Below are 27,436 nucleotides of genomic sequence, written 5' to 3' on the forward strand. Positions count from 1 at the left end.
TGCTACCAATCACTCTCACTTTTATACAAAGGAAATAATCCCTAATTCAGTGCTTCAAGTTCTGCATAACTTTTCACACTTTTTCATCATGGCAAGTAACCTCACTGCAATATGACTTCCATTTACCACCTGCTATTCAATATTCCTGGGAATTTCCAGACAACCTAAAACAATACATACGGGTTTTGGTTAATACATAAATCAATAATTCAATACACAATTTTTCTACTTAACCAACTAAAACCTAACCATTCTCTGCTACCAAGAAAAACTGATCCAGCATGTATACCAGCTTGAGTTACTTACAAACTATTATACTCACCTGGGCCCATCAACATTCACACATAAGCCAGTAAATTTACCACTGCAACAAATTTTGATATTCCTGCGTGATGAATTTACCTTTACCAATTCTTACCAACCCTATCCCCTTGGGTCTTAATTTCCTCTGGTCAATAGATCAGGTTGGAAGTAGAATAGGTAGAAATGTCATTAACTTTATTCTTAGAATGACCACAGACTAGAGAGAGTTTTAAAAGTTTTATCTTATCAATAATTTTGTGAGTATAATACCAATACATGTCATACACTGTTTTCTTGAGGAAATAATCAAGAATAGGACAAATAAGTCTTGGCTAAAATCTCATGATGACAGTACCTGAAAAGGGTGGAAACAAAGAGCAGTACAAAGACATACTACACAGAAGTATATTTACCTAGACTGGTGTGAGGACCAACCTATGGCCAAGGAGCTGGATAGGGACCCCGGAGTCAGTCAGGAGTCAAATGATTAGGACCGGTTCAGGACCGGATTGGCGACCTCTTCTAGATGCAACAACATTGTAGCACCCCGCTCTGGCACTACTCTCTTCCCCTTTATCAGATGTGTCTCCTCAATTTTCTTCCGCATTCCCCTTCTAGAGGATCAGATTCTACTTCAGCAGTGTCTCTGTGTCTTTTCTCTCTCTCGTGTCTCCTATTAGAATGCTCGGACAGCGTCTCTGACCTCTGTGGCATCCGCCGTCATCTGCATCGGTGATGGGTCTATGACATCTAACTGTCTAAGCCTACCTTAGTTATACTATGTGCCTGTACCACCCCACCCCTATTCCTGAAAACCTCTACTTCTGATTGGGGAAAGAGATGGGGAGAGGTCATCACACCATACTAATGTTATGCCTTTTCTTTAGTTATTTGTTCAATATTCCCACCCCTTAGTTTACTTTCCTAAGCTTAATTCCCTACCGCATTTCACATTAGGATCAATACATTGTATACGAATTTTGACTTCTTTCCTTCCCCTCTTCAGGTCGGGAGGTGAGGTTCCCAAGTGCTTCTTGCTTGAGCGACCTTGGCTGAGTTTCAACTGACTCATCATGGTTCCGGACAGGTTTGGGTGCGCTTGCGCACAAGTCAGGTGGGATAGGGATGTCAGTCACCCTCCAGGCCCAAATACGAACTAATAATAAAGTTAGAGAAAGACATGTTGAAAGACATGTTAGAATACAAAAATAAATGAATGCACTGTATACCACTTATTTCTACTCTAATCCCATTAATTTATTTAACTCTTGCATTAGCAATTTAATAAAACGTGCAAGGTTTAGTTTAAGCATAGCTTGTGCGTTAACATGTGAGTTTCAAGCGGCCATTTACTAGCCATTGCTCAGCTGCAAAGTTTTCCCACCAAAGCAAGGGACGTCATACTCCGTATATGCAGTAGACTCATGCACAGAAAATTCCCACGTTTTCGGCAGCCATTTTAAGTCACTTGGGTTACTTATTAGTAATACACATAGGCAAGCTTCCCCTAGAGTCTGTATAAAGAATGTAATGCAATATTAGTATTTACGAACCTGTCGGTTACAGTATTACACGTTAATTTGAGAGGATTGCATCCGGTCAAGTCTCTTTCATACGAAACCTTGCACCATCACTTGGCTCTTATTGGTCTGAATGCTGTCTGCCTGCTGGGACGTTACACATTTGGTAAACAGGCAGCAAGGGTTTGCCAGCCTTCACTGACTATCCAAGATAGAATGCAGTTACAGCTGTCCTTTTCTTCCTATTTCCCTGCTCCAGTTACGCTCAAGCTGCTTTGATTTTCCGCTACCATAGTCATGCAGTGGGCAAAATGTGTACTTTCCTGCCCAGCTGACGTGCTATAACTTCAGATCAGGGAGTGCTGAAGATCGTCCAGCAAGATTATGCCCTCCCCTTTGTATCCACTCAGAATAATAGCACAGCTGCTTTTGTTGAAACTTCAGCGGATCACACCTGAATCTTTGTACAGGATGTTCAGTCACTTCTAGCCAGGGGGGCCATAGCTACCGTTCCTGAGATGGAAAAGTGCAGGGATTGCTACTAGTTATCTTTTGGTGGGCTAAAAATTATAATCAATTATACGTGCCCCTTAATGACTGTTTGCTTACGTTAGGTTTGCTGCAGTCAGTGGAGGGTAACAGTCACCATTCTGTCATTTTAGAGGTTTTCATACATCAAGCCGATATCCTACATACAGAGTGGTTCCTTCAGAGGGGCCATCTTGGACAAGGTACCATTCAAGGGCATCCCCTCATTACACAAGCAACCCCCCCAAAAAACTTTACAATCCACATTTCGATGCATGGAGCTTAATCGGCACCCATTGAGATGATTTTATCTACCTGTTAAAGCAGTGGATGTTGTTCTTGCAGCTTTATGCTCAGCTACCAAATCTGTTTATTTCGGTTGTTGGGTAAAGTTCAGTTTGTGGCCTGTTGCGGAGACAGTCAAGTTGATCCTCTGCAGGCTAAATTGTCAGATGTTTTTGTTATTCCTTACATCTTCTGTCTACCTGAGCTTTGCAGTGGACACTGTTAAATGTTGTCACCCCTTTCATATTTTTACGTTTATATGCTCAAACTATTTATTCAAAACAGCGGGTGCGATGCCTTTATAAGGGCCTCACACATATTCTCCCTGCACCTTTTTATTATGCCTCAATATGTCCTTAATTTGATTCTTTTGTTTTTATTTTGTACCTTGGAGCCCTTACATCGACATTCTTTTTAGTAGCTTTGCCAATGTTAAGAAGGGAAAGATTGTCCAGTAATGAACCTTGTACTGGTGTATCGTCCTGTGCATAAAGACATGCTGTGCTACAAGGAGCCTTCCAGGTCTATTCAGCAGAGTGAAGGCTGCTGCAACACCCATAGCGAGAGGTGCTCTAGCACCCGGGTGGAAGTGCTCTAGCACCCGGGTATCGGCTAGGCTGCTACATGGGTGTTTGTCCACAAGTTTACCAGGCATTAGTGTCTTGACTCTCAGGTCCACAAGTTGTGCCATGTTGTCCACATGGCCCAGATTTTTCTGGTATAAGTCAACTCCTCAGATTCTCCACCATTTGAGAGGTACTGCTTTGGAATCTATTCGAAAGGGGAGAAATCTGCGGATAGAAGTATTCATCAGAAGAACATGTTACATACCTTCAGAGACTTCCTGGTGGATACTTTATCTAACTTCATTCCTCACAACCACCATTCTCAGTTTTCCCCGGAGTGGACTTTTAGGGTGCTAAAAAAGTCCCAACTATCATTATTCCAGTTTGTCCCTGCTCTTCCGCATCTGAGGGTGTGGAAATGTTCAAAGGTAAACTTACATTGATATGCTGGGGTGGCGCCTCCATACGGCTTTGCAGCGTCATGTCAGAAGGCGGAGCAGGGTTGCTCCGACTCAGATGGTGCCAAGTGCTCGTGTGCTGGAGTAGTGCTCTGAAAGGTTTCTGACGCCTGGGAGAAGTTTGAAAGGTGAGAAATCTGCAGTTAGATAGGGTGTTAGCCAGAGAGAACATTAGTAAAGGTAAGTAAACTTGTTCATCAGTTACACTCATTCAAGTGATATTTTCCCCTCGGTTGCATTTATACATTAATGTGGTATCCTGCTTATTTGAAAGCAATAGCAAGCTGCAGAATGCGAACTATAGGAATGTTTTATAACTCACATGTAGCTAGGGAGAAGTAGATCACTTTATATTATATCAAATCGGTCGTACAGAGGTCGTGCAAGGGAAAGATTGACAAATATGATGAATTATCAACAGCAGTTGTGGAATTAAATACTAGCAGTTGCAGACCGCAGCAAAGACTGTACTGGGAAGCACCTGTGATTGTCTCCCAAGAAAATGTTTGAGCATTGCCTCCCTGTCGGCATCATCTCGTTCAGCCTGCGGACTCTTCTTGCGCAAGTCACTGCAAACCTTTTGAATTATGTCGGCCCTTGTGCAATAGTGTATATGTCTTGTAATTTATCTGTGGAAGCCTGGCATCCTTCTTGCTATTTCCCCCCAGTCCATATAGGAGTCGTAATTGCACTGTTTGCACTAGGCTTCAGCTGAGTATGAGTACTAACCCCACTGCTGCCGCAAAATGCCTCATGTTCCCTTTCTCAGATAAGCACCTTGTAATTTTCCTGCACTCTTGTTATGATAACCCCGCTTTTTGCAACGTCCTGCCCTTCCCGGGTACACTAATTGAGGCCTCGGGGACATCTTCCTTATTCAATAGTTAGGACTAAAGACTAGTAACTCTGGATACACATGCAAATTGGGGCCTGGACATGGTACGGCACTTCATGCACTTGGATTCTGTTGTATATTACTTACTTTACATAACTCTATGGTTCTTGTTCTCTATGTTCCTATCCTGTATTCTAGAATTTAGATGGCTCTTACTCAAGTGGAATCCTGCTAGAGTCCATTTGTGCCTGGCCAGCAAGCGTTAGGTTGACTGCTGTTTGTGCTCCATTAAACTACAGATTCTACTTATACTGTGGTTTATTACTTCATTTACAACAATTATTGGCGACGATACCTGCTGGCCAGAGGTTGTCACAGGACCCTTGCAGTCCTGGGAGCGAAGTCGGATTTTTGAAGAAAGATTTCCCCAAGTGTTCCCCATCGCTAGAGACCCACGACGCGCAGAAGGTTCTTCGGTGTCTTTGAAGGTGAAGAAGTCATTTCTTCAGTACGGAGGAATTTGCTTGGTATTATTATCAGCCTATGATCTATCCAACGGACTGTGAATAGCCTGCGAACTTTAAAACTAGCCTCACATTCCATGCGTGCTAAGCCCGGCAAGGCGCGTTAAGCCGCATCCTAGAAACGCATGCGAGAATCATTGGGACAATTGTGGTCACGCAGTGAGGTCACACATGGTGTGTTTCAGACCTCAGTTTCAAGTACCTCAAGCCTCGTTTTGGGTCGCGGCCATTTTGTTCCATTATTAGAGTTCGTTTTTCACCCGCATTTCCTCGTAGCTTCTCAAAGCTTCGTATTTGGCTCAGTTATTCCCCGCATGTAAGGAAGCCATTCCTGAGACTCTGATGAACGTTTTTTGTTGCAAGGTATGTGACATTATGACAAGTGGGGAATTGTTGTGAATTTTTTTTTTTTTCAAAGTTACTTCGTAAATAGGAATTCTACGCAGAGTATTCAGAGAAGAACTGACATTTGTGCTTTATAATCATTACACTTAATACTATCCTGTGTGAGGTGACCCCTTTACCCTGTCATGGCTCAACAAGTGAATGTACCAGTGAATGTAATTTTACCACCTCCATTTTTGAGTGAAGTTGGCAAGCCACAAATTCCATGGGAGGACTGGTTCATTATCTTTGATAATTATCTGGAAGCTTTAGATGGGCAGGAATTTTCAGCAAAGTGTAAAAAAGCAATTCTTCTCAGCACTCTTGGGTAGGAAGGACAGAGTTTTTAGATTCCTACCTATAGCTTTACAAGCGAGAGGGCAAGCTATGCCTGAGTACAAGGAAGCCATTGCTAGGCTGGAAGTGAGATTGTCAAAGGAGGAGAATCTTGTAATGAGTCGTTACAAGTTCTACACACAACACCAAAGGGAAGCTGAATCCATAGACGACTTTGTAGCATGTCTTAGGGAGTTATCCATTAAATGTAAATTTGGGGCCATGAATTATGAACTCATAAGAGATCAACTCATAGTACAGTGTTCCAATAAAAAAATACAAGAAAGACTATGGGCAGCCAAGAATCCTTCGTTGAAAGCAGCTATTGATTTGGCAAAAGTAATTGAAGAATCTGAATATTGCATGAAGGTTATTGACTCTCACAAAAAGAGCATTCCACAACAGGATGTCTCCGAAGTTTCTGAAAATAAAATGAATCCGGAGTGTGAACATTGTGAGGAGGAATCCATTGCAGTTGTTAAAAATAAAAATAAGACTTTTCGAAGAAGGAATGTTCCAAATAACAAACAATGCTCAAAATGTGGGAGCTTTAGTAATTCTTCTGAAGCCAGGTTTTGTTTTGCTGCAAATAAAGAATGCCTTAAATGTGGCCGCGTTGGTCACTTTTCAAAGATGTGCAGGGCTAAAAACAAGCAGAGAGTGGCTGTTGTTGAGGATTATATACGTGAAGACATTAAACAAAGGGATAAACTTCTTGTCGTCAATGATGTCGACATTGTAGGGGAAGAGAGGCGTCAAAATAGACCTAAGGCACTCTTCTATATCAACAAACATGAAGTGTTCTTGATGGTAGACACTGGATCTAGATATACAATCATACCACAAGATTTGTTCAGAAGCATATGGAAGGAAAAGGAACTTGCACATAGCGATATTTCTTCGACTGGTTTCCAAGGAGAAAGAAATTACATCATTGGTTATTTTGACTCTGATATTGTCTTTGAGAAAAGGTCTACCTTTGGTAGAGTTTACGTTTCAGTGGATGGTCCACCCATTTTGGGTTGGGTACATCAGTATGACCTTTATATTATCCATCCTAGAGCAAAAAAACAAGTTATGGTAATTGAGGATGAGTGTGGACAGCATTCTTCAGGAGTTCGAATCTGTGTTTAAAAATGAACATAGGGAACTGAAAGGGTATTCTAATTTTATCAAATTAAGGAAAAATAGTGTTTTTGTACAACGCAAATTAAGGAGAATTCCTTTGTCTATTAGGGATGAAGTAAAATCCCTGATGGATGATATGCTACAAAGTGGTGTGATTTCGCCGGTAGAAGCCTCAGCTTGGGTTTCTCCGGTAGCGATTTCGAAAAAATCTGACGGCAAACTGAGGTTCTCTGAACAAGTGTGGAATATGAAAATTGTTTCATCAACATAAAAGAAGATAATTGTAATGTTAAAATTCTTGCACCTTTTGATACCAGTAAAATTTCTACATTGATGGTCGATGCTAGCGCCACTGGTATAGGGGCTGTTCTTTTACAGAAGCACAAGGAAGGTGATCGTCCCATTGCTGTCGCCTCACGCACGCTCTCCTCGTCTGAGAAAAACTATTCTGTTATCGAAAAGGAGGCTTTGGCGCCAGCTTGGGGAACGCATTACTTCCGTACCTACCTGTGGGGTACTAAATTCAATTTAAAGACTGATCATAAACCACTTGTTCGCATTTTCTCACCTGGTGGTACTACTGCTGCTTCTCCTAGACTTGCTAGACTAGCTGCTAAATTACAGGAGTACCATTTTGAAATTTCTCATTTACAGGGATGGAGGAATTTCCAAGCAGATTGTTTGTCTAGGCTTTCTGTTACTACTGAATAAACAAACAACATGAGCTTTAGTTAAGAAAATTTTGATGGTAACATTGCCTGGAAATTCCTAATTTTTTTACTTAATTCATGTTTTGATCAATGTAGGTTTGCGATACAACATGCTAGCCTTGTCACGCCACATGTTTGGAGGAAAGTTTATTTAGGACTAGTAGTGCAACATACAGTATGGTGAGTAACTCATACGTTTTCTGTAGTCCGGCTGAAATGATGCTTCTCCATTCAGTTCTAACTGAGCAAGTAGGAGGCAGAATCTTACAATTGTGCTGTTTTGTTTTTGTCTGACTTCTTTTCAGTGGTCGATTTTCCACACTTCAAATCGGCATGTGTGCATATTCATTCTGGTCTTTTTTAAACACATACTTGCTCCCTTTAAGCTCCTTTGCCCATTCGGTCTGAGAGCATACTATTAAAAAAGAAAGAAGCATTTCGAACAAATGCTCTTCATAAGGCCAAATGGAAATATGGAATGAAATACTCTACAGCTGGGTGTATCCAATACCAACCGAAAGAAAAGCTTAGCACTTCTACAGTATAGGGTTGTTTTCTAATGTTAAGTGGAAGAGCATTCGATTGATTGGGTGCAAGAAATTAAAGGATGGGAGTTTGGGAGGGGCACAGAATGGGTTTAGTGTTGGTAAGGAAGTGGTGGTTGACCGATCTAAAGTTGAGCGAGGTGGTGCATCAGAAAATCGTCTCTGAAAGGTAACCCTAGGCTGCCCAGCTAAGAGTGTAGGAGCAGCCGCTATAAGATATACAGAAGTACATAGCAAGTGCTATCTCAAGCAGTGCATCATTGTTTAAAACAAACTGGTCAAGAGAAAACAATATGATAGGATTAAAAAACTTTTTGCAAGGGCTGCACAGAGGAGTGCATGATAATCGAGTGCTATAGCATGATAGGATGTCATGTTCTAAATTCATTATGGCTCAATCCACAGGACCTAAAGACTGCTTGTTTTTGGCGCTGTCGTAAGAGTCTCCGTTTTGGATACTTGTGATATAGGCACTGAGTCCCATCTTTGTTTGGCATTGCTGCTTTTACTAACAAGTTCATCATGAAGGAAATGTTGCTATGTCCATGGTACTTGAATATTTGGTGTAAACCACTCCTCCGACATGTCCACCCTTTTCTGAGACTGCTTAGGTGGGAATTCACAAGGTGAGGTATTTGTGCGAATAATTATCGAGTAGAAGAAAATGTACTTCCCTTTGCTAAAGACTTCCTTGATGGATAACTCCTATATTCCAGCTGGTTCCTCCTTACCAGCCTCCTCTTCGATCTAGGGAACGAGTTTGTTGTCCTCAAAATTATTCCAACTTAGAATTCTGACGTGCTACCCTGCCATCATTTTCATTACATCAATCTCATCCCACTTGCCTCAAAGGCCGTGGGACAAAGAAATTTACTCTGACGTCCATGAGACGGGTGCCACCATGTATGCCTGTGTATTAACCTGTCCGGGAGAGGACCTAGAGCTATGGCTTGCGCTGCTTGAAATCGGACACTGGGGAGCCATTGCAGAAAATCCTGACCCAATCTGGTACCAGGATATTAGTGAGGTGAGGAATCTGCGGGAAGATAGATTTTACAATTAAAGATCATTATTAATGGTAAGTAGCTTGTTCTGCAAGGCACTCTGTATCATCGATCTGACTTTTGATGGCGCAGGACTCTTAAGGTGTGCCTAAAAAAATATAGCTTTTAGGAGGAATCTCCCATTCAGAATTGTCCACTAAATCATTTTCCATTGCAAAAAAAGGGTATTCTCTCTACAGACAGCAACGCTCTGGGTCCCTCCTGGCGTGGACAAGAAGATTCAGTAATAGGCCTGGGCGGTAAATTCCGTTCCGCTCGCCAAATTTGGGTAATTTCACGTTCCGCGGAATTGCCAAAACTTCCGAGATTCGCGGCTTCACTGAACTTTTTGCTCGTTAGCGCTTTCAAAATGCATGTTATTTCTTCCCAAGCACGCAAACAGCGTTCGCCAACAGGAAAAAAGCATCGCGATCAGGTGGAACAAGCAATTCTGCATGTTCGCTGAACTTTTGCGTGCATGTGGAGATTTTATACCATTTTGCGGAGATTTGCGTAGCCCACCCTTAATCAGTAATAAGCTAAAATTCTGAAAATCAGTAAAGTTCCTACTCTTTTCATGAAACATAGCGCATCCGTTGCAGGATACAGTATTGAATGGTGTGTTCATCAAATTGGAGGTCTGTCACTTGCTGTATTTTGCATTCAAAAGCACTGCCCAGCATGATTGGATCACACCTCCGCACCACAAAACATTGTTTTGAGGCTAAACCTCATATGCACACACTGCTAACCATGCATCACTAACAGAGTAGCTACTGATTTGTACTCGTTTTGTGACCTCTTTAGGGGTAGATGAGCACTAACATAAGTATATTTGTAAAGTGCATGTTCATCCAGCAGGGCATCTTGGTGCTGAATAACAGATGTGTATTGTTACCTAACTCCATGGTTCTCATTTTATCGACCTCAGAAGTATGAAAGGCTGAGTGGACCCGCCAGAATGTGAACTCTTGACCTTGAGGTCAAACAAAGGCCCCTACAAAGGGCACATTAGTCCACTAAGCAACCAGAACTGTCTCTATTCCTTAACAGTATAATACTTTGGAACAGCTTTTGTTTAAAAAAAAACCAAAACAATTTACCCTTGTGCTTTCCTTAATTATGAAAGTAAAAAATTAAATAATATCTTTTGTTGTTTCCCAGACACTCTGCTTTTTTACAAACTGGGTCTCTAAGGTTTCTTTGAGTTTGTGTTTTAAGGTTTATGCCATAGTCTTGCTTTACTACCCATCTTCTGTAAAGCAACAATCCATTGCTTCGAGTCTTTGCCTTGCTTTTTTTTATTTTGTTTCCAATAATTCTCTGAATTTTTTAATTATGCCCTGGTTTTTAGGCATCCTGTAATTTCACTAGCACCCTTGTTTTTTTTTCTCTTTTCAAGTTGTTTGATTTAATCTAGTCGTGTTTCTCTCCTAAATGCAGTTGTACAGCTTATCCATATGCACTACTCGCTCTGCAAGGCATGCTGTAATAGAGTATGCTGTAGAAGCCTTGCCCACTCTCCTCCCATGTTTGTCATTGGCTTGTGTCATTGTCCTTTTTAAATGCTGGCTTACAATTCATTATGAAGCTTGTTAGTCCCTCGGTGGTACCGCCTTGTCTGCAATTGTTACCTCCCATAACAACTGGACCTTTTCCTTCCGTTGTTACACGCACTGCGTTATATGTGGTGAGCACTATTTACTTTATTGACTTTGAGGACAAACAATGGCTGCTGCTTTTTGTATTTGCAACGCGGCCATCGCTTTTCATATAGAGCCCACAGCACTATGGCAGAGCTTTTTAAAAATGTTTTAATAACTTTTTAGAAGAATGCAGTGTCCGCTTCAGGGACATCGTACGTTCTTCCACCATTTTATTTTTTTTAATTTGCATGCTGACCGCGGTGTACCACACACCCCTGCAGCTCTGGGTTCGAAGGCTGTGCAAATGAGGGGGAAAGTTTATTTTTGTAGCACCAAGTCTGCTGTGATTGTGGCAGATGGTGTAATTAAGGCATCGCTCTGCCACACACCACATATTTTCTTGTTTGAACACTGGTGGGGCCACTCCCACCCTCCTTGGCCCATACTTTGCTTTCATATTTGAGGTGACAGTTCACGAAGAGGCAAACCGTAGGAGTTATTTCGAAATCCGCAATAGTTCAGAGCAGTTGAACTGCATTCTGAAGACAGCACTTTTAAAACGTTGTGCATTTGTGTGTTGCCCCTGTTTCAGGCATCAGTGTCTGCGCTGTTTGTGTAGGTATACTTGGTCTTATTTTTTCCATTTTGGTGTAGTGTGCGGTATATGTCTGGTGTGAATTTTTTGTAGATGAGAGTTGACTTGAGTGTGGATAATATGTGTGTTATTATGACTGTTTATACTTTTGGGGTGGTGCCGCTCGTAAACGGGTGTGTGTATATGGAGTTTGTGTGCAAATAAGACCCTGGGAGTAATTTTTTCCACATCTGGCTAAGCGTTGTGCTACAGACCATGGCATATGTGTTCATGTCTGCTCTGCATTTTGTGCATACAAGTGTTACTCATGTGACTATAAGAGATACGTTTATATATCTATAGTTAATAGATAGCGAGTTGTCCGCTAGATTTAGCATACATATTTGTGTATCCCAGCACGGTAGTATATTATGTTTGATATGTGAATGTATAATCCGTGCCAGTTTTCATTTTGTATGTATGCCAATGTACACATTAAGGTGCAGGCGTGCATGTGTGCGTTATGTGTTTGGGTGATATGCGGCACTGGCAGTTCAGTGGCACGAGCAGGCGTAGGCACATCTGCATGAAATACGGCATTCAGTAGTGCATGATTGTAGGCGGCGAGATCCTGACTTAACGACTCTGTCTGGTGCTCTCCGATTCCCCTGAAAATCACACACATAGATGTTATGTATTATTAACATAATAATAATTATTATTATTCAAATAATATTTCATACGAATATATATTAATTATTATGATGATTCTTATTTTAGTCTGTTCTTTTTTTATACAATTACTACCACCGTAAATATTACTATCATTACAGTAATAATAGCACTATTACAGCTATACAACCACAGCCTTTTTTTATCACTAATAAAATTACTGCCATCCTTATTATTTTTGGTACTATTTAGTCCAGTTACTCGTGTTATTTTCATTTCTGTACTATAAATAGTATTTTTATTTTACATATCATAAATACATAATTACAGAGCGCCACTGTCCCCAGCAATCATGTCATTATACGTGATATAGAGCGCTAAAGCCCCTCGGACTTTAAAAGTGGCTGCCCCCTAACCCCACACCATTCACTGCACTATGGGTAAGCTTTTTTTTGTACGGTCAAGTGTGAGCCAGCACACACGCGCTGATCTGCAAAGATCTGTGGTAGTTTAGTATGGAGGGAAGCTTCGCCCACTCCCCCACCCTTATTTTTCATTTGCTTGTGTGTTTGCCCTTTGAAAATGCTTGCTTCTGATTCATTATGAAGCTTGTTAACCCCTCCTTAGTACAGCCATGTCATTTGTATCCTCTCATGACTACTGGCCCCTTTACTTGGTTCTTACACGGGGCATGCACTATTTCCTTTGAGTTTCTCCATTAGGCGGACAATGTGCACACTTAGGGTCATGCAGCTTTGTCTGTGCCTTCTCTCCTTCCCCACCCTCCCGTTGTCCATGCCTTCTCCCCACCCCGCCCTCTCTCCCTATCGATGTCCGTGCCTTCTCTCCCACCCCCCCGCCCTCCCTCCAGTTGTCCGTGATGCCAAGTTGCCATCCGTTTGCAATGCAATAGGTCTCACATAAACTGGAAACCTATTGCATTACAAATGCTGTTTTTTATTATTACTGTTTAGTAAAACGCAGCATCTGCTTCAGGGACACAGCATGTTCTTTCACCATTTATTTTGTTTAAAAAATACTCATCCTGAGCTCGCCTAACGCTTTAGTGACACCGCGCTCAGTTTCATAAAAAAAAAAATAGTTTTTTAACTATAATGTTGAGTGCGGTACCCACTTCCGAGACACCCCGCCGTTATTTTATTGGTGAGCGCGGCGCCTGCTTAACGGACACTGCGCTCTACAAACAAGAAGGTTTTGCTTTTGCTAAAGTTTGATCTATTGGTTTTGTAAATGACAATACCTTATAATATTATAAAAGCCCCATTTACAAAGCGAATCGCTCAAAATCTCTCTATTGTGAGACCTATTGCATTGTGAAGGCTTGTTACTCCTCTTAGAGAAGTATGACCTTTTTCATTGCAAGCTGTTGGTTGTTTGGTGTACGATTGTGCCTCCTATGGCATGATTTCATTGCAGTGGGTTCGGAATTATTGTTAGAAAGGACACTGAGGGCCTGATTTAGATTTCAACAGATGGGTTACTCTGTCACAACGGTGAGGGATATCCTGTCCGCCGAAGTATAAATCCCGTAGTATCCTAGGGGATCTATATTTCAGCGGATGGGATATCAGTCACTGTTGTGACTGAGTGACCTGTCCGCCGAAACCTAAATCGGGCCCTGAATCTTCACACATTGAAATCTGTATTTCATAGATGCATGTTATACAGAAAGCAATAGCAATCTGTTTTGTTTTTCTTTTCACTCACATCCTGCATGTTTTAGTCGGGACTCCAAATGCAAGCTGTAATTGCGTGTATGTCATATTGAAGTGTCATTTTCTTTACTGGTTTTGCAATTGTATTTCCGGATTGAATCTTCTGACTCCTCTCTCTATTCGTTTTAAAAAAAATAATAATTTAGAAAGCCAAGTCAATGTTTTTTAGGTTGAACCTAGACAGCGCTTGCGCTGTCTGAAAGATCGGTTGGCTCAGGACGTCCAACTTTTCATCTGATGTACCGTCCAATCTAATGGACCTCCCCTTTGATGGAGGGCGCCTGGTTGGGACAAGGCAGATTCCACACAGGAGTGCTTCAAGTCTTGTAAGGCTACAGTCCTATCCTTAGGCCTTCAGCTTCCGCCTCTGAAAAAAGACTATCAAACTTTTCGTTGCTTTTGCGGTAGTGGGAGAGGTTCTGCCTTTCATTCTAGACAGTACCAACTGGGCTGTAGCTTCAGCCTAACCCACTCCTCAGACAATACAGAGGGCGACGACGAGCAGGGTGACAACAAGGAAAGAGGTGAATATCCACCTTACAACTCTCATCCTCTGCCAGCTCCCCAGCACCACCAGGGAAACATGCCGCATCCCCTCTTGCAACCCCAGACAGCATGTGTGTGTGTGTGTGTATCCTTGTGTGTGTCCTTGTGTGTGTGTGTCCTTCCTTTCCTTTGTGGTTTCCGCTCAACCCCATTGTGCTTCCTCACTCCTTCTCCCAAACGTTCAGCCATTCTTCTGCAGGAGGTGGCAGCTCTCCTCAAAGGAGTAGAAGAGTTAGTGCCCGTGAAGGAAAAGGGTTGTTATTCGTGTTAGTTTCTGGTGTCCAAGAAGGATGTACGTCTGCATCTAGGTCTACATATCAGGAGCCTGAATGTCTTCCTCAAAGGAAACCCTAGCTCAAGTTGCAGAGGCGTTAGAGCTTGGATACTGGATGGTTTCACTTGTCCTGCAGGATGCGTGTTTCCACGTTGCGATCTTACGGTCACACCAGGAGTACTTGCTATTTGTGGTGGGTTCCACTCACTACCAATTTGTGGTACAGCCATTTGGTTTGACATCTGCACCTCATGTCTTACTGAAAGGTGATGGTGGTAGGGTATCCTTGTTCCCCAAACTGCTCACCTGGCTCCTCAAAGCCGGCTCGCCAGACATGCTGGTCGCCATTTGCAGTCGATGACCTCACAGCTGTTTGACCTGGTCTTTTTGATCAATGATTCCAAATGTCCCCTGTGCCCCTCCTAACCACTCCAGTTAAAAGAATCACCTCCTTATCCATACCCAGTCACAAAGAATACAGGATATTCAGGAGATAGTTCCATCTCTCCAGCAAGGCACGATAGTCCCAGTATTGAGATTCCTAGGTCTTCTGGCTTCCTGCATCTTCCTAGTCATAAACACTCATTGGCACATGAGGACCTTGCAGTGGTGCCTCTAGAGGCGTGATTCTATTCAGAGGAGGACCTTTTAGACTCCATTGTGTTCTACCCCAGTGCTGTAGCGAAAGTGGCTTGGTGGGGGAACAATGTGAACCTGACTCACGGCATGGTTTTCACTCCCCCACCGACTGTCACTGTGATAGTGATGAATGCCTCCACCTTAGGGTGGGGAGCTCATCTGGAGGCCTGCGGGCGATTCGGCTGGCACTGAAGGCCATTGTGGGTTGATCCGTCCAAATCTTGACAGACAACACAATACCTCCTTTGCCTAGAAGTGTTGATCTGTGGTCTAGGGCTCAGGGCTAAGAGATCTGGCTCCCACACAATCACCTAGCGTAATCTCTTAATGTGAGAACTGACAGATGGAGCCGGCATTATCTTGCCCCTCATGAGTGGCTTCTTATACTGGAGACATCTTTGTGAACTGGAGCATTCATCAGGTGGACTATTCACCTCCTCAGAAGAAGCTCATTGCTGGCATTTCTGCACCCTCTAGTATACAATGAGGAAAGCCTTGGGGTGGGGGTGGGGGACACATTTCAGTTGAGGTGGAACTTTCTGCTGCATTACGCGTTCTCCTTCCCCTTTCCCTTGATTCTTTGAGTTCTTAGAAAGATTTGTCAAGACTGGGCCCATGTCATTCTCATCTCCCTGAATTGGCTGAGAAGGGTGCGTTATGTGGACCTTCTGTGCTTCTCCACTTGTCCGCCACTCCACCTTCAATTCAGGCTATATATTCTCTCCCAATATATGGGGCTGGCTCTGCACTCCAATCAATGAAACCTCCACAAAAATGCTTGGAAATTTGAGCTGAGACAACTAATCTTTTATCAGCTGCCCCTGGAGGTGGTTGATGTCCTCTTAGCTGCACATCACCCCTCTATTCCAGCGGATGGGTCCACTTGCTGAATGTTCTGCGAACAATGGTGTGGCTCCCTTGCAGGCTAAACTATCTCAAGAGCTGCAAATTGGGCTTTCCCTTGCTCAGAGTGGATGTGCCATTGGCACTTTAAAGAACTATTTGTCCTCTTTCCTCGGTCTGCCAGATCATCTGCCCCGGTTTATGTCGCCTTGTTGTCATTTGTTTTCTTAAGGGCCTGACCAAGCCTTTTCCACCCTCTCCCTTGGGGTTCCTCAATGGGACTTAAATCTGGTTCTTAACTTTTTGATGGGCACTCTGTTTCAGCCCCTTCACATGTGTACCCTTTTTGTTGCCCCTGAAATCTGTTTTGTTCGTTTGTCTTGCCCGTGTGAAGTGTCAGTGAGTTGAAAGCCCTTAGCTGTTACCCTCCTTACACTACAGTCTTTATACACAGATTGGAGTTGCAACCAGGACTTATTTCCTGTCTAAGGTGTCACTCCTTTCCATCTTGCTGAATCAATCACTCTTCTGACCTTCTACCCCTCTCTTCATCCTTCGACAGAGAAAGAACAGGTGCATCCGTTAGATCTACCTGGGCAGTACCAAGGATTTCCGATTGGATGACTCTTTGTCGGCTACTGTGGTGCTAAAGGTAAGGCGGCACAGCATAGGACTATATATCAATGGAATATCCTCTGCTTTGCCCTAGCCAAGAAAGAGCCTCCTGAAGTGATCCGAGCCCATTCCACCAGTCAGCCACTTCTGCACTTGCTCAAATTATCCTGATTGCTTAAATCTGTAAGGCGTCGACGTGGACTTCTTTGCACATTTGTGTGAAGCATTACTGTCTAGTTGTGGAGGTGCACAGGGATGGACACTTTGCCAGGTCTGTTTTGCAAAACTTCCTGTTCTACTCATCCATCACCTCTCCTCCTGGGCAGGATTTTGCTGTGAAATATGTTCTACAAGGGTGGAATGTGCAGGTAGAAGTATCCAGCAGAAGAAAAGGCAATACATCTGCAGATCCTTGACCGCCCTGCTCACCTCTCCGTTTGATAGATGACTTATAGGGAAAGTTAATAAGATCCCATCTTACATTATTTTGATACTGCAATATTTCTTCCTTGTCAATCTGCTCTCTCACCTCGATGCAGGGAAAGCATGTATGGAAACTGACGCTGATACACCGGGGCGGGCACTTTATGGCCTCAGTGGCGTTGCCCGGACATCACTTCTGATGCAGACTGTATCTCGCCTACCAGCGTCCCCTTGCTTTGAAGTTTCTGGATCCAATCTGACGCCGGAAGTTGTTCTACAGGTGAGGAATCTGCAGGTAGATAGAGTAACCATCAGAAAGGTAGTTAACACAGGTAAGTAACTTTCTAATTTTGGACATTTAATCATCTAATTACCACTTGGGTGTCAGTGCTTCATCCCCCTAATCCTCCAGCGTTACATTGAAAATTGAGGTTATCAAAGTCTATGCAGACAAATTGCCAACATTAGATTTAACTTTCAACTCCACTACCCCCTCACATTATGCCCATTACACAAGCAAAGATCACTGCGTATTTTAATGTCAGACTCACGCTCACTCTGTTTGCACCCTTTCAAAATTTCTATCGTGGGCCTGGCGCATTAGGAGCAAAAGGCTTAAAGAAAATGTTTAATTCTCTTTTTAACCTAAACTTTTATGAAATGCTTCTTTTTAATGAAAAAGCAAGGTTTTTAAATTCTAATGTAATTAACTTGTTGTACTTTTTTCATCACCAAATGAACTTGGGTATATTTTTATTATGAAGCTTTTATGATAATTTTTATCGAAATAAAGCCTTTTTGACTTGACAAGCAAAGATCACTTATTCAAGCCCTTTAATTAATCTGCCTTACCAACATAAAGCACTCTAACAATGACTTACATTTGGGATGACTTTGTGCACTCATCCTTTAGTGAAACTCTCTCTTCCGCCAGTAGCTGTCACTTTAACCCCTTCGGCGCTGATGGCGAGCCCAGCTCGTCACGTAAAGTGCGTTTTTTAAAAACCCAGCGTGCGAGCGGAATTCCGCTAGCGCGCATGCGGTTAAGTCTCCACCTTCACAATAAGACCCTTCCCCTAAAGCACAATCCCTCAAAGCACCAACACTGTCGAACTATCTACTTTTTTAATTGTAAAATAGCACTTCCCCCCTGTCGAGCCTTGTAGTAGGTTTTTTGACGTGTCAATCTGAGAAAACTAGAGACATTAGTTTTGGTTCTTGATTTATGAGCAATGTTGGGTGTAGGGAACCCTCCCTTTTGGTGTCATAGCTATTTGGGTATTTGCCTAGGTCCTAATGCTCAAAGAAAGTATTCTTAAGTTTCTGGAGTGCAGTTCTACTCCTACAAAAACAGCTAATTATAGACAGATCCAATCTGCTCAGCTTCGGTAAGCCCCAATTGGAAACAGTAGTAGCATTAAACTTCATACAAGGGCTTCTGTCTCTTAGTGTTAGAAAGTGTTTTTAATTCACACCCTCAATTTTTTAAGATTGACGCTAATGTTTGGCAGCCTTCCTTGAATTCATTTTATACTTTGCTTAAGTTTACACTTTATGACCCAATGGTAGTTTCCCAAAGGTGCAACAGTGCTGGATTTTTAAACTTGTATGCACCCAGGAATTTTCTGTCCTCGAGTTCTTTCTTTATTTTGTCGCATTTGTGCTGTTCTATTAAGAGGTGCAGGTTTTGGAATTGCCATAATTAATACTGTCGCCTGTTTTAACAGTTGCCTTTGTTTCCTTGGCAGCCATAGAGAAATCTGAAAGTTCTTCTGAACACACCTGCCAGCTCTGTGGAGGTTGGTTTGATACTAAAATTGGACTATCAAATCATGTGAGAGGTCACTTGAAAAGACTAGGCAAAACAAAATGGGATGCACATAAATCTCCTATATGTGTTCTAAATGAAATGTTGCAAGATGAGGAAAAATGTGAAAAAATGATCAAAGCCTTAAATAGTCGGCGAAATATTCACAGACCATATCCATCTCGAAAGTTTGTGTCAAGTGATGACGTAGATACCACTGTTCTACCTCCTGAAGCACACCACAATGGTCTGTCGCCAGATGTTACACCTGTACAGTCATTACACGGGCAACAATTGACAAATGAGTATAATGAAATGGCATCTGATCCATGTAGCGAAAACCGGAATCCAACTCTTACACTGATTGAACTTCTGAAAAATAAACCGATGAGGGATTCCGCCACTCCGGACACTTCCCCTCAAAAGATTCATAATCAAACTGCAAGAAAAAGGTTTAATCAGAAATGTATACTTCCAATAAATGAAGACTGTTCGCTTGTGTACCAGCCACCAACAGCAGCAGATTGTTCAGGTAAGAGTGCATGATTGAAAGATATTTTTGTAGGTTGTACAACAATTTTGAAATGTGCTGAGTATCTGCTGAAGATATTGACCTGAACCTCTGGCGAAGGTCTATAAAGAGGAAGAGGACCTTTAACAACTGTTATAGCCTAAGGTAGGAGTGCTGTAAAGCTATTTGAACATTCCACCCACTGGGGTAAAGTGATGTAAAATAAAGGCGAAACTGAAAGAGTTGCAGCCGAAGGCCTATTTCAGCCAATATTGTTTATGGACCACTTTATTGTCTTCAATAGAGTGCCCAACTTTCCAATGTTCTAATAGAAAATTAAGAAACCTCCTACATCATACTGACAAAAAGAAAAAAAGCAGGGTGACATCCATGTTATCTAACCACCAGTAATACACAAACCCTCTCTAAACATCCGTAAACACGCAAGCTACATTGACAATAAAATTATGGGGACTAAAACTCCAAACTACCTCCAACTCCACCTCACCACAGCATATAAAAGTAAACCATCTGAAACCATATTAATGTGGTAGTAAAATAATTGGGAAAAAAACATTCCTTTCTCATTGTTCTTTATTTTAACGGTCTTTTTTGCATTTTGATTTCAAGGGATTATGTTAATTGCACAATCTATGTGTCAGTTTAGTTGTGCCTGGTCTACACAAGTAGTTTGTTTGTTTAACTTATTAGTTGCATTAAACACTGAGCAAATGTGTCTGAGTCTTTCCTTCCCACTCCGTTGGGATTGCTACAGGTATTTAGAAAGTTCCCTATGTTTGAGGAATTGCAACATTTTTCAGATAGCTATTTTTGGTAAGAAAGATTCGACATGAAGCAGAGGACATTAGCTCCACAGGATAGTAGTCTTTTTATAATGAGATAGACTTTAATGAAGCTCTCTCAATCTGTCCTTTAGTAAGAGGGTCATATATCTGCTATGGTGTCTGATCCTTGGTTTACATTTGTATTTACTTTACTGGATAGAGAACATTATTCTCTACTGTTACAGTACTTTAAGCTTCCTGCATTATGACCTCTTGTACCAGAAAGTTGTCTGGTATCTATGCATCACTGAATAATTTTGAGGTGCATTATACTCTAGCACAGCACATCAGTATTCATAAGTATTCTTTCAAAGTGAGCCACATCCTGCTCAGTTGAGATCTGGTTTCGTCTAGACAGTCAAACTTTGACTGCTTTTAAATGCCAGAATTTGAAGAAGTAAATGCGTTTATGAGGTAAAATACTCAAAAGATGTGATGATATTGGGGGTGCTCAGTTCATGACATACTCCACTGTTCACCCATTTGAGAGAAACTTCACGAAAAAGTTTCGGATACGGAATTGGTTATCTTCAGTTCTGCTTAACTAGCATCTTCTATGGCTTAAGCATGTATATCTAGGTGCCTAGACTTTTCATCCAGGAAGTCGTAAAGGTGTATAGCAGTTTACTGAAGTGAAATTTGAACTTTAGGTAATCCATGATGTTTCTAAAGCCGAGACACACTTTGTTCCATAGGCAATAACCTGCTAGAGTGAAACTGAAACATCAACCATCCTTCCTATGCAACACTGGATCTTGTGGTTACACCTTATATGCTATCAAGTTTGCTGAGATTTGTGGAATCTGCATGTGTGTGGTGGACATTTACATTTAAGATTGAAATATCTGAATTTTAGCTATCAAAGCAACTGTTCATCATCTGCTTTATCCAAAGCACTCTGTAGTGGTCATAATTGAATCGCATGATCTTGTGCATAATCAACAGCCAGAAGTTTCCAGGTCAATTTTATATCTTTCTCTGTTTAGCGTATTACTTATGTCTAATTTTCTGAGTGTTTTAAAAGAGAGAAGGGGTAGCGGAAGAGAAGGAAGGCTTATTGAGAGTGAAATTTGGGTCAATTATTTTTGTAAAGATTTCCCCAGTCGTGGTCTGTGTATCGTGAGACTCTAATTTTCGCTGTTTAACTTTAAGCCAAGTTCTGCGTCATCTAAATGCAAGTCATCTAAATATTTGTGTAAATTACTTTAGAAAGGTGCGTAATATATTCTTTGAGAAGGATTTGGATAAGCCCTTTTGCCATTGCAGTAGAATGTGGAAGTTTAGAAGGAAAGTGACCTGTCTTACATTAAGATCGAAATGCAAATCTATAACACATTTGATTATGGAATTAAAAAAGTGCAGAAAAGTGCGTATTAATGAAGATCACACTCTTCTACTTAGTTGGTTTTGGACTAAGTTATCAGAGTGTTTTTGGCATGACAGATGCTGGATGCAATCCCAGACAAATTTCTTAGCAGTTGTGTATGCCTCCTAACTTTGGTGCAAGTTCGTCCTGGAACCCAGTGCTTGATTTTTTATTTTCTTGGAGTAATCATAACTGGATACTCAGGAATAATTTGCACTTAAGTTTGAACTGTGACAAAATGACTCATGGAAAAAGGTTTGTCAGCCAGATTCACAATTCCAGTATGCTGAAATTGTTTCTGAAAGATCCAGAAATGCTTCCTGCTGAAATTGTATATTTTCAAAATAAAATCCCCCCCCCTCCCCAGGATCCACTGAACTTTGACTGATCCTAGGGCATTTACATGCATCGTCTATTAACCTGGAAACCTGCCTTAGGAGTACCAGAATAGATTGTACATTTTACTTTTTAACCCTTCCCTCCTTATTTAGCATGAGGGAGTTGAAGTGAGACTTACAAATGCCACTGACTCTGGAATGAATGACATGACTTTTTCACAGGCATTGTCTATGCTACACCACACAGCACCACACTAAAATATGCTCTATGAAATACCACTTCCTTCAATGCCATCTTATACAGTTAAACATAATATATCACATCATAGTACTCAATTCAGTATAAGACATCACTGTTCCACAGTATAATTTAAAACTCATACCCACCTTAGTAAGTGATCTAACACAATACCTCACCATAACAAACTATATAATTCCTATGCTATGCTATAAAACATCACTCAACACCATACCTAAATAATAATTCAAGCAACCAGGGCTAGACTGGCCATTTTAAAGATCCCCAATAGGCTACAAGGTAAGGTGTTACTTGGAGAGCAGAATAGGCTTCACGATCGCAACTATGCCCCAATTGCCACTGACTAGTCACAGCCTCATGCAGTGTGTAAGAGGTTTGAAAATGTTTGACAGGCTGATTTTGGTTTCCAGTTAAGGTATACAAGCAACCCCCATGTAAACAATTCCAAACCCTCTTGGTTCACGCATCATACCATACCCCTACATACTGCAGTCTTTATTCTTTAGCCAACCTAAAGCCCAATAATATCAACTGTAGGACATTGCACCATACCACTCACATTTCAACCTTCTGCATAGTGGGTCTCTACCGTATATATTATAGCTCAACACTGAACCACACTCGGTAGTACCGTACATAAGCGATACCAGATGCGGACATTTCTCACAGATACCTAGTTACACTATAGCACATGCACAAGACTATTCATACCACCTCACTAACTATGCCAATAGTATACCACTCCATTGCATCCTACGTAAATCTCACTGAACCTCACTGCATTACTGTGTTATACTTCACACACCACATCAACCTCAAAATCCACACACCACATCAACCTCAAAATCCACATTACATTTCCAACACCCAGAATCATCAAGAATGCCACATCACCCTACATCACATCTTGTTGCACCATACAATAAGGCACCACTTATCACCCACATAACATGCCATATTATTCTATCCCAAGTAACACATCTCTGGTGCTACACCACATCAATGCGCAGGGCATTGTAACGTTTAATAGCTGGCCACATTCCAAAACGCCAGAAAGAACAAACAGACAATTATATTATCCACTGGAGATACACTTGCACTGATGAGGAAGATTGAATCCTTCAGTATTAAGGATCCTCAAATTTGGGATGTTCTGGATGTCTTTTGAAAAGGTCTCTTTCCCCCGGATAAGGACCCATGTGTGCTACAACTTGTCCAGGACTGCCTACTGGTGAAGGAAGGCATAAGTAGCTCAGATTCCATGTGACACTTTTAATGCATGTGTTTCAGTCAAGCAGGATGCATCACTGGTCTAGTTGTAGGGTGCATTGTCATTTTAGCATGATTTTAATAATTTGATTTATGTTTCTCTGTTTCCTTTAACACGTATTGTTTTCCAAATAGTATCTGGGTGAAAGGAAGCTTGCCCTTGATACAGGAGTGGCTGGGCTCCAGTTTCTTGTTTATTTGCGTCATTATACTAATTCTGTAGTCTTCTGGTTGCATGGTTTTAACCTCCTCCTGTGTTGTCACAGCAATGTCTTTCATTAGCATTAGCTAGCCACTTGCACAGCTACTGACTGTGCACAAAAAAGCAGATCATGTGCACACTTTCTGTGGGTAGAGACTGTAACTTTACAGTTTGTATCTCCAGGAGAACTTATGATCTAACCCCTTGCTTTGACTCAACTGTTTGCTTACAGGAAAGCCTATCTGACAGTGCGTATACTCTCCCTTTAATATCACCACACAAACCCCAGCTAACATAACTGAATCTGCGCTCCCACCACCACCTTGAGTCTATTTCATTGTGCACTTGTTCCTTTACTTCCGATGTACATATTTATAAACCATTTATTCTGTAAAACATGACTTTAACCCCCTCAGGGGTATCTTAGTTCTAATGAAGCCAGCCACTAGTAAACCAGAGTATCAAAGGAATACTAATTCTGTAGAGAAAAGAACTTTATTTAAGGCTTTTCTAAACTCAAGAATGAAAAATGTCCTAGCTATCGTAATGGAAAGTTTCAATTCTATTAAGGACTCAGAGGTGAGGATTATGCCTTCTTTCTTCACTTTATTGGTACAGTAGCCTTTCAAAACAACAAGACTACATTTCCCATCAACCCTGGGAATATCTGTAGTCAATCAAAATTGTCCAATCAGTACAGTCCTGGGTCCACCAATTAGTGTCCCCCAGTATCCAGATAGTCTGCCCTCACTGGCCCTTCCTCCTCTTTCTTTGCGCAAAGTCAGCCGGAAACCCAATCATCAGGCATCCTGTTTATTTGTGTTTGAACCTACGAGGACAAAGGGAGCCATCAATTCACGAAAGGCAAAGTGATGCAAGCAGAAAACACGACATGGCAGACCGCCATCAGAATTGTGAACAGTTATCCAAGAGAACTGAGAGTTGGATCTAGTAGCACACAGGTGGGAATACGTCCCATGATCTTCATTGAAAATTGCTGATTAAACATTATAATCTAACAAATAGAAAACTAAAATGTGTTACTTACTGACATACGGGGAGGGGAATCTTCTTGCGATTCCCTAGGGTGGGATAATCCTCATCTCCGAGTCCTTAATAGAATTGAAACTTTCCGTTACGATAGCTAGGAATTTTTTTATTCTATCTCAGGACTGCAGGCAAGGATTATGCTAGTTCAAAGCTTGCTCACCACGAGGTGGGCCCTGTCCAGCACCGGCTTAAAATAAAGCCTTTTAAAGGTAGAGTCCAAAGACCAATCTGCCGCATTGAGTATATCTTCCAAACGGGCACCCAAGCAAAATGCTTTTGAAGCCATTTCCCCTCTTGCAGAGTGGGCACCAAAAAATCCCAGAGGCTGATACCTGCTTCTTGCATAACCCACCTAACCCATTGGGCACCCCAGGGGGAGTAAACATCCTACGCTCTTACATCGGAGACCCGTCTACAAGAAATCAGACAGAATAACATTGTCAATTTGGCCAAAAACTCTTTCCGTGAAAGAAGCCTATTGGGTTGCCAGGATAAAAACAAATTCAGGACTTGGTTCACATCCCATAGAGCTGAATAACAGCACTCTGGCGGCAAGGATAGATGAATGCCCCTGAAGCGTCTGCAAATAAGGGACTGTTCCCCGACAGGGGTGTTGTTTATGGGGACATGGCCTGCAGAAATAGCAGAACGAAAGGTGTTAATAGAACAGTAAGCCAGACCGTTAGAAGCCAAATGGGTTAGGAAGTTCAAAACGTGTACTACATCTGCGTCCATGGGATTGGCACCCCTTTGCAGGCACCAACGGGACCATCTGCCCCAAGCAGATCTATAGTGCTTGACAATACTGTCCGCCCCGGCTTTGGACACGAGTTCCTCAGCCTTTGCCGAAAGGCCAGGGACTTCCCATTGTCTCCTGTAAACCTCCATTCTACAAGCCGTAATGAGTTCTGCAGAACTAGAGGAAGAGGAGCCCTGTTGGGATTGAGAAGGAGATGTTGCAACAGGGGAAGTAGGATTGGAAAATACCAGGAAAGTTCCAGAAGAACTGGAAACCACACTTGAGACCTCCACAGGGGAGAGAGGACAACCAACTCTGCCCCCTGGCGACGGACCTGAGCTGTGACTCGGGTCAGCATCGCAAAAGGTGGGAAACTTACCCCAACTCTAGGTTCCAATTCTGGAGGAAGGCATCCGTGGATACAGTCAGGGGGTCTGGTCTCCAACTGTAGAACCGAGGCAGCTGGTGAACCAGCCTCGAGGCAAAGAGGTCAATCGAGAATGGCCCAGAGAGGTCATTCAATCTCAAAAAGATCGCAGAGTCCAGCTTCCACAGGCTGGAATCCCGGAAGTTGTGGGATTGCAAATCTGCTACCAGATTCTCCCAGCCCGGAAGATATTCCGCCATCACCGAAACATGGTGCTCCAGGCAGTATTGCCGGAAACTGACGGCCAAATCTGAGAGGGCTTCGGACCAGGTGCCCCCCAGATGATTGATGTAGCGGACTGCCGAGATGTTGTCCATCTTGAGGAGAACTGAAGATTGAATGCAGTCTTAAGTCCATCAGCGAACCGCAAAGGAGCCCGCCAGGAGCTGTAGACAGTTCATATGTAATTTGTGTTCGTCTGGGGACCACAACCCTCCAGTAGAAAAGTCGCCGCACCTGGCTTCCCAGCCCAGATTGCTGGCATCCGACGGAACCGAAGATCGTGTGCCAGTTCCAGGCCTCAATATGTTGGAAGTAAAAATCCCAGCGCTGCCTCAAAATTGACAGACAAACGGGCAGCAAAGTCTGATAACAAAGAAACGCTCTCAAGAGCCCAGTACGCATTGAGAAAAAAGAAACAAAGCAGCATAAATAAAATACAATGCTATGTGATATTGGCATAAGTGCGCAAGAGCATATAATAAAACAATAATACAATGTCCTAGGCTGTTGAGCAATGCAATAAACCATAGATGACCAACAGACTAAAGAATGAGGAAAAACACTTATCTCAGCTGCGGAGCAGCGAAGAAAGAGGAGGAAGGGCCAGTGAGGGTAGACTATCTGAATACTGGAGAACCCTAATTGGTGGACCCAGGACTGTACTGATTGGACAATTATATTTGACTACAGATTTCCCCTAGTTTAATGGGAAATGTAGTTGTGTTGTTTTGAATGGCTGCTGAACCAATAAAGTGAAGAAAGATGGCATAATCCTTGCCTCCAGTCTTGACATAGAATTTGTCTTAAGTTCAATGGTAAAGTATTCCACTTCTTGACATTAGCAACCGAAAATGTGCAACTGCCAAAGACTTTAATATGGAATTTGAGGTCTGCGAGCAAAAGTTTGTCGTGAGGTTTAAACACAGATGCTTTGTAGTAACAGAATTTGAGAATTAAGAGGAGCACTATAAGCGGAATACACTGCTTTGTGAAGAGACACAATAACTTGAACAAATCTGCTTCTTCATTGTAAGCCCATGGCCACTGCAGAAGCGATATCTCTGGGTTTGAGATGGAGCACCTATCTAGCTGAAAAAATCTGACCTATTTGTAGCTTTTTAATCCGATAGACAAGCTGTGTCAAAATATTCAAATTTGCAGTAGTCTAGATGTACTTTGTGAAAAATGTAAACAATTGTAGTATACATTTCAAGGCCCCAGAATGGCAACAGCAAAATAGGAAGTGAATCTTCATTATATCATTGTTC

At 42.1% G+C, this 27,436-nt stretch overlaps 1 protein-coding gene across 10 annotated transcripts in view; it reads left to right on the forward strand.

Moving 5' to 3' along the window:
* Positions 1-27,436, forward strand: part of ZNF644 (zinc finger protein 644) — a 714,013-nt gene that overhangs the window by 445,385 nt on the left and 241,192 nt on the right. For all 10 annotated transcript variants that reach the window (XM_086953948.1, XM_086953944.1, XM_086953952.1 and 7 more), the window contains one exon: positions 18,882-19,472. In XM_086953948.1, the coding sequence (XP_086810074.1) occupies positions 18,882-19,472 (591 nt within the window). The remainder of the gene's footprint in view (positions 1-18,881; positions 19,473-27,436) is intronic.

Source organism: Lissotriton vulgaris, chromosome 1_1 (genome assembly GCF_964263255.1).
Source record: "Lissotriton vulgaris chromosome 1_1, aLisVul1.2, whole genome shotgun sequence".
NCBI lineage: Eukaryota > Metazoa > Chordata > Amphibia > Caudata > Salamandridae > Lissotriton > Lissotriton vulgaris.